The 8,047-nt window shown below is 38.0% G+C and overlaps 1 protein-coding gene across 1 annotated transcript; it reads left to right on the forward strand.

Annotated features, from left to right (window-relative positions):
* The first annotated feature begins 1,587 nt into the window (after window positions 1-1,587).
* LOC106965909 (olfactory receptor 1L8-like) lies at window positions 1,588-3,088 on the forward strand. Its single transcript, XM_015061995.3, has one exon. It carries the CDS (start codon window positions 1,588-1,590, stop codon window positions 2,530-2,532), a length of 945 nt encoding a protein of 314 aa, XP_014917481.2. The 3' UTR covers window positions 2,533-3,088.
* Window positions 3,089-8,047: the final 4,959 nt, after the last annotated feature.

Consider the following 8,047-nt stretch of genomic DNA (forward strand, 5'->3'; position numbering starts at 1 on the left):
GTTCAAATCCTGATTGCTACTCACTTACTTAGTGACCTTGAGCAAACCACTTCACTCTAAGCCTCAGGCTTCTGATAACAACACATATGTTGTGATCCCTCATCGTGGGAATTTGTGAGGTGCTTAGCACAAGCTTGACATGTAGTACATTTTCAGTAATATTGGTTATTGTTTTAACTTTAACTACTGGTTCACTCAGATCATTCAATGCCTAAACAAATCATCCTTCCATAAGATCTTACAAAATCATGAGGTTACTCTGACAACTTGGCAGTGAGGGATATGATACTTCAAGCATGTGAGTTAATTGATTTTGAGGACAACCAGTCATAGCAGATAAGGGAAAGCAACAATGGGATTGATGATGATCAAGAGTTTCTCCTGGGGTGCCTGGGTGGCTCAGTCAGTTAAGTGTCCGACTTCAGCTCAGGTCATGATCTCACTGTCTGTGAGCGTGAGCCCCTCGTCGGGCTCTGTGCTGACAGCTTGCATCCTGGAGCCTGCTTTGGATTTGGTGTATCCCTCTCTCTGCCCCTCCCCCACTCATGCCTCTGTCTCTCTCTTTCTCTCAAAAGTAAATAAACATTAAAAAAATTTTTTTAAAAGGTTTCTCCTGAGTGTTCACAATATGCTTGTCTCTCTTCTGTCTTCTCATTTCTCACTAAATTCTCATGAGCATGTGAATATTTGTGTCCAATATCATACATAGTGAATCTGAGGTATAAAGATGTTTAGCAATTTACGATTGAATTGTAAGCATTTTTTTTAAAGATTTACTGTCTTAGCAAGTTTGGAATATGCAATGCACTGTTATAACTATAATCACCATGATGTACATGACATTATAGAATTGTTAATATCTGTACAGCATTTAACTGTTAAATGAATTAATATATTGATATTTCAACATTAAATAAATGAATATATTAATATAGAATAAGAATTTTTAATGCATGAAAATCTAATCTAAATGGGTCATTGAAAAGGTGTGAAAGAATATGCTGCTTCTAAAGAAATTATTTCAAACACTTTCATGATATAAGCATGTTCGTTGCAGAGATTTTTATGGCAACAACGAATATATAAATAAACAATGTCTCAAACTTTGAGAACCTCTATGTAATATGTTCATTGGTGAGATATAGATGAATATGCTGACTCCAAAAACTTGATTTAAAACTCTTTGTTTATTCAAGATCTCTCATTGCAGAAACTTTTGTAGTAGCAATAAATGGAGGCCACTTTGACATCCATCACCGGGTAATTGGATATGACTGAGAAAAAGCACATATATGTCAACAGTTAATATATATAATTAATATGTTTTCATAGGTATTTTTGCATACATATATGGTTTCTAAAGGTAAATTCTTCTATCCCTCCAGCCTTCAATATAAGGCCCTTGTGATGCCCATGGATTTGGGAAGGAAGGACCACATCAAGAACCATGAGACTAATAAGCTCTCCCTACAGAGCAACTAATCGCAACCAGAGAAAAAACAGACTTGCTGGGTTCTCAGGATTTGGGCTCTGGACTTACAGTATGGTAAAAAAATAAACGTCTTGTATATAACTAGACTCAAGTCAATGGAAAGAGTCAACCAAACCAGCAGTGTTTCTGAGTTCATCCTCCTGGGGCTCTCCTCCCAGCCTGAGGACCAGAAACCACTCTTTATCCTTTTCCTCACCATGTACCTGGTCACCATAACAGGGAACCTGCTCATCATCCTTGCCATCCACTCTGACCCCCAGCTCCAGACCCCCATGTATTTCTTCCTGAGTTTCCTGTCCTTCACTGACATTTGCTTTACAACAACCATTGTCCCCAGGATGCTACTGAGCTTCCTGTCAGAGAAGACCATCTCCTATGCTGGATGTCTGACACAGATGTATTTTATTTATGCTCTGGGCAACACTGACAGCTACCTCCTGGCGGTTATGGCCCTTGACCGCTATGTGGCCATCTGTGACCCCTTCCACTATGTCACCACCATGAACCACCACCGCTGTGTCCTGCTGGTGGCCTTTTCCTGCTCACTTCCTCACCTCCACTCACTCCTACACACACTGCTACTGAATCGTCTCACCTTCTGTGACAACAATGTTATCCATCACTTCCTCTGTGACCTCAGTCCCCTGATGAAATTGTCCTGCTCCTCCACATTTCTCAATGAAATTGTGATAATGTCAGAAGGCTCTGTTGTTTTGGTGACCCCCTTTGTGTGCATCACTTTCTCTTACATACGAATCCTCATCACAGTTCTCAAGATCCCCTCAGCTGCTGGGAAACGCAAAGCCTTCTCCACCTGTGGCTCTCACCTCACTGTGGTAACCCTCTTTTATGGAAGCATCTTCTACGTCTATTTACAGCCCCTGTCCACCTACACTGCCAGGGACCACATAGCAACACTTGTCTACACAGTTCTTACCTCCATGCTGAACCCTTTTATCTATAGCCTGAGAAACAAAGACCTGAAACAGGGCCTGAGGAAGCTGATGGGCAGGAGGAAATCCCAGGCAGCACCTTCTTGACAAACCCACAAGTGGAATCTGCTTCACTTGAATCTAATATCTGCTAGATCTTGGTGAACAACTGAACTGCTAGAGGTTAGTTTTTTTTAATCTATGTGAGACACGGCTATTGTGGGTGATCAGATGCATTGATGACAGCCCACAATTGTCCCCCGCTCTGTTTAAATCATGATACTCTTCCTTACTATTCCTCAACTTTCTCACAAAGATTCATCACATTCTCATCCTCTAAATAATACTTTAACCGTTTCCAACTAATATTTCCTGAAAAAATTGCTGTCCTTTTATTAAGACTTACTCTCCAATACCTTTCACATTTCAGTATATTGCTGAAAATGATTACCTAATTTACAGCTGTTGAATATCTTTGTAAACATATCAAGGGAGAAAGAATAGAGGGAGAGAGGGAAGGGAAGGAGAGGAATTAAATTTTAGCTAATTTTCTTATGAGGATTTTTATAATTTCTTATTTTTTTTCTTTCATAAAACTTATTCTTGCTTAAAAATTAAATTTTGCCTTTACTCTTATCTTTCTATTCTTTTAAAAAAATTTTAATGTCCATTTATTTTTGAGAGAGAGCAAGTGGGGGAGAGGCAGAGAGAAAGAGACACACAGAATCTGAAGCAGGCTCCAGGCTCTGAGCTGTCAGCACAGAGACTGACACAAGGCTTAAACTCATGACTGTGGGATCATGACCTGAGTTGAAGTCAGATGCTTAATTGACCGAGCCACCCATGTGCTCCTTATCTTTCTATTCTTGATTATGTTGCTGTGGCCTTATTTCTCTTATATTTCCTCTTATTTTTTTACTATACTACTTAAAAATGGTAATAGCCAGAAAGAACAAGAACCAAGAGTGATTATATGAAAGTTATCCATTCCACAAGGAGGAAGTTGGAACCTCTCTTTCCTCCATCTATCCCTAAACATTTATGTTTAAAAATATGTGATTTAATACTTTATTCTAGAAACTCCCACTCTTCGGGTTCTAACCTATGGAAATAGTATCATAAAAGTATATTGGATATTGAGATACATTTTTTCACTGATTTCCAGTTATTACAGATAAAAATTGGCAAAACAGTCGGGGCACCTGGGTGGCTCAGTTGGTTAAGCATCCCACCTTGGCTCAGGTCATTATCTTACTGCTTGTGGGTTCAAGCCCTACTCAGGCTCTGTGCTGACAGCTCAGAGCCTAGAGCTTGCTTCATATTCTGTGTTTCCCTTTCTCTCTGCCCCTCCCCCACTTGCTCTCTCTCTCTCTCTCTCTCTCTCCCAAATATAAATAAAAACATCAATTTTTTTAAATGGCAACAACCTAAAATCTTATCTATGAAGAATGGAGATATTATGATTAGTTACATAGAATGTAAGAATATGCAGCAAGTTGAGGGGAGCCTGGGTGGCTCAGTCAGTTGAGCATCCAACTCTTTATTTTGGCTCAGGTCACAATCCCAGGGTCACATGATTGAACTCTTACATCAGGCTCTGTGCTGAGCATGGAGCCTGCTTCAGATTCTCTCTTTCTCCCCCTGCCCTTTGCCCCTCTCCTCTGCTTGCTTTCTCTCTCTCAAAAAGTATTTTTTTAAAAAAGAATATGTAGCAAGATGAAAGAATCAAATAAATGTTTATTACTTCCTTGAAAAGCCATTAGGTGGAAAAATAAAGATATAGAACAAGTATAAAAGTATGAATTCATTATGTTTTTAAAGATTGTATAAATATATATGTGGGTATAGTCAGTGCAGTAAGAATGTAAGTGTAGTAGGGGACAGAGAGAATTTCCAATTAATGCACACTTGTAATCTCTAATTCATTTAAATAAATATTGATAGCACATTAAATGTAAACCTATTAATAAATCAGATGGCCAATGCAATGGTGAAGGAATTTTTTTGCAAGGTACCAAAGAGGAGAAACTTTCTATGTGTATGCATATCTGAAACACATCATATTTTGGTTCTGCCACTCGAATTATAATTTGATGGTATATAACATTCTAGAAACCAAAACTTTTGAAAGTTTAAGGATAAACCTGGATTGTCCTACTGCATCAAGTGTTTCCATTGAGAAACAAGAGGTCATTGCAATTTATGTTCCTCTGTGACTCCCTCCCCTAATCACAGTCTATAGATACCCTACACCAAATGTGACCAGGCTGCTACTGCTTAAGCTGTGGGAGAGTGAACTCTGATTCCATGCACTTTACTCCAAATTTCAGCACAGGAGCCTGGTCATTGTCCTCAGAAATTGACAAGCCCAGTTTAAATGAAAATTAAAACAACCTAGAACAGCTAATACCTTGAAGAAAAATCACAAAGTTGGAGGAAACACATTACCAAATTTCAAGATTTCTACAAAGCTGACATAATTAATATAGTGCAGTATTTATGTGGTGTGGAATAGATAAATAGATCAAGGTAACAGAATGGAGAACACAGAAATATATACTTATTTATATAATCACTTGACTTTTGACCAAGTGCCAATGCAATTTAGTGGAGAAAGGAGTACCCATTCAATACATTATGCTAGAGCAACTGCATATGCACACAGAAAACAATTAGCCTACTAATTACTGCACACCATACATGAAAATAAATTCAAAGTGGCTCATAGATTTAATATAAGGGCTGAAACTGTTAAATTTTTTTATTCAAAAACAATAGAAAAATATATTTGTGACCTTGACATGAGTGATTTCTCAGTCAAGAAACAAAAGAACTAACCATAAGAGAAAAATTATTGAGTGGATTTCATGAAATTCAAAACTTTTGCTTATCAAAAGTCACCTTAAGAAAGTGAAAATGGAGGGGCACTTGGGTGGCTCAGTCATTTAAGCGTCTGACTCTTGATTTCTGCTCAGGTCATGATCTCATGGTTTGAGAGTTGTAGCTTGCATCGGGCTCTACGCTGACAGCACAGAGCCTGCCTGAGATGCTCTCTCTCTCTCTCTCTCTCTCTCTCTCTCTCTCTCCCTCTCTCTGCCCCTCTCCAGCTCTCTCTCTCTCTCTCTCAAAATAAATAAATAAACTTAAAAAAAGAAATTAAAAATGGAAAAAATATTCACACTACATATATCAGACAAAAAACATATCTAAAATATATAAGAACTTAATCAAATCAAAAACTAAAAGCATAAACATTTTAATGTTTAAAAGTAGATATAAAAATTGAAAAGACACTTTACAAAAGAAGATATTCAAGTGGCCAATACTGCATGTGAAAGATGCTCAGCATAATTACTTACCAGGTAAATGGAAATTAAAGTCATAATGTGATACCACATAACACTCAAAAGAATGGCTACAATTTAAAAGACAATACACAATTTTTGTAGGATTTGGAACAACCAAAATTCTCATATATTGATAGTGGGAATATGAAATTATGTAATCACTTTGGAAAACAGTTTGGCAATTCCTAATAAAATTAAATATAAAACAACCCTAAGTCTATACAAAAAAATCTTGTACAAAATATTCACAGCAGCTTTATTCATAATAGAGCAGACTAAAAACAAGTCAAATGTTCATTAACAGGAATTAGATAAACAAATCATTAGTAAAAGGTATACACTTAAGATTTGCACTATTTTACTAGATGTAAACTACATTTCAATTTTAAAAGAAGTTGGATGACCTGGAGATAATGAGAAGAAGCTTTGGGACTATCAGCACCTGTGCACAGGACAGATTAACACCAGGCAAATATGTGCTTCATCTGAATACAAGGGACAGCATTAGGGAAATATCTTTGAAAATTTGGGACATTCAGAGGTAGGAATGAGAGGGACAGAGATGATGCTACCTATCACCTCACAAAAGTTATCTGCACCTCACAAAATGCGTCTGTGTCCTGTCAATCCAATTGACTTGAGTCCAGGATAACATCTGCACATCCAGTCCAGAAGGAGACATTGCAGCTCAGAATTCAACTTAAATTCCTCTAAACGTGTGCATATTCTTAAAAGAAAAATGAGCCAGATAATGACTTCACCTAGCGGCCCTAAATTAAGAGTGACCATAGGTGATGCCTCCCTCTTTCCTAGTGGAGATTGGCCCATCATCCTTTGCCTTTCTTCTCCTTCCCAGAAATGAACAAAAGCAGCAGCTCTAGAGAGCCTAATCCCACTACGTGCCGCTAGAGGGCAGTATAGCTGAACCAGCGATGTCTATCCAGTGAAGCCCAGTCTAGGTAAGACAAGTAATGATTAGAATAAGTGAGAGAGACCTGTGGCAGTTGAAAAGAAATAACATAATGGAAAATACTGGCTGGAAAGGGAGTTGTCACTCTTTCCTTAAAAACCACCTCAGTGCATGACAGTAATAGACTTAGCTATTTCTCTCATATGTAGTGTTTAGTCATGGCCAATACTAGAATATGCCCCAGGACTCATTTTCCCAAGGACAGTTGGACCAAAGCCACACTGCCCTTTATACATACAATTTGAAGGGAAGACATCACTCAGTGTTCCTTGATGAGCTGTCTAGATAATAGTAGATTGGAATTATTATTTTAGTGCCATGTTGTTATGTTTATCATTTTGATTCCTGCCTTTGAACCTCACTGGGAATACTGTGACTGTTAGCTAACAACTGCTACATTATGTTTCTTTAACCAGGATGACGCCTTTATTAAAGCAAGTACCTGTATATGAGGGACACACATTGTTGTCATCTGCCAAAATGTTGGAATTTAATTTGCTCTTTTAACTTGCCAGATATAAACATGGATGGAAAACTATACCACCAGGTACTCAAGGAATTACAATGATGTCCAAGAGGTAAATGTTTTTTTTTAATATTTTGATCTCATATTAAAGCTAAGATTTAAGGACATGAAAAGGAATGGAAGGGAGAACAAGAAAAGAAGAGACCTAAGAACGAGAGGGGAACGTTGACATTACAGAGTTGTCACATATCAATGATGATTTCACTCTGCAAAGTACCCCCCCTCCGAAAAAAATTGTGGGAAGGCTTTGGGATACTTGAACTTAACTGCACCTGCTATGTGAACATGCTCACCTGGCAATTCCTTGAGGACCATAACACTTTTTTGGTGAATATAGTGTACTTGAATTAGTCTTGCACCACAAATATTCATGGCAACAACACTTGTGATCATACAGCATTGGCTCTGAGGACTAACAGGTCATTAAGGAATCAGGAGCTTGATTAAGTGTATGGAGTCAAGAGAAATTACTATCCTGAAGTCTCACTGTTACATTCTAAATGGTCACCAGAGGGAGTTTTCTTCTAGTAAACTGCCTGAACTTGGCATTTGGCCCAGAAATATGATGAAGCAATATTTGAATGGATTGTGCCTTTACTAAACTGACTCAACACCTTGTTTGTCAATAACTGCGGGGAAAAAACACACACCCTCACCCAGGAAGGAACAATTGCCATGTTGACAGCAATAACATCTGATATATTTAAACAGCAGTGGCCAGTTGTGCTACAGGCTCAGACAAGAGGAGGTTCATTTGTGGGAACAGTATGGCCAGCATAA

The sequence above is a fragment of the Acinonyx jubatus genome, chromosome D4 (genome assembly GCF_027475565.1).
Source record: "Acinonyx jubatus isolate Ajub_Pintada_27869175 chromosome D4, VMU_Ajub_asm_v1.0, whole genome shotgun sequence".
In the NCBI taxonomy this organism is placed as follows: Eukaryota; Metazoa; Chordata; class Mammalia; order Carnivora; family Felidae; genus Acinonyx; species Acinonyx jubatus.

What these genes read in the sequence shown, in the direction of transcription:
- LOC106965909 (XM_015061995.3), top strand. Translation starts at nt 1,588, where the DNA reads ATGGAAAGAGTCAACCAAACCAGCAGTGTTTCTGAGTTCATCCTCCTG.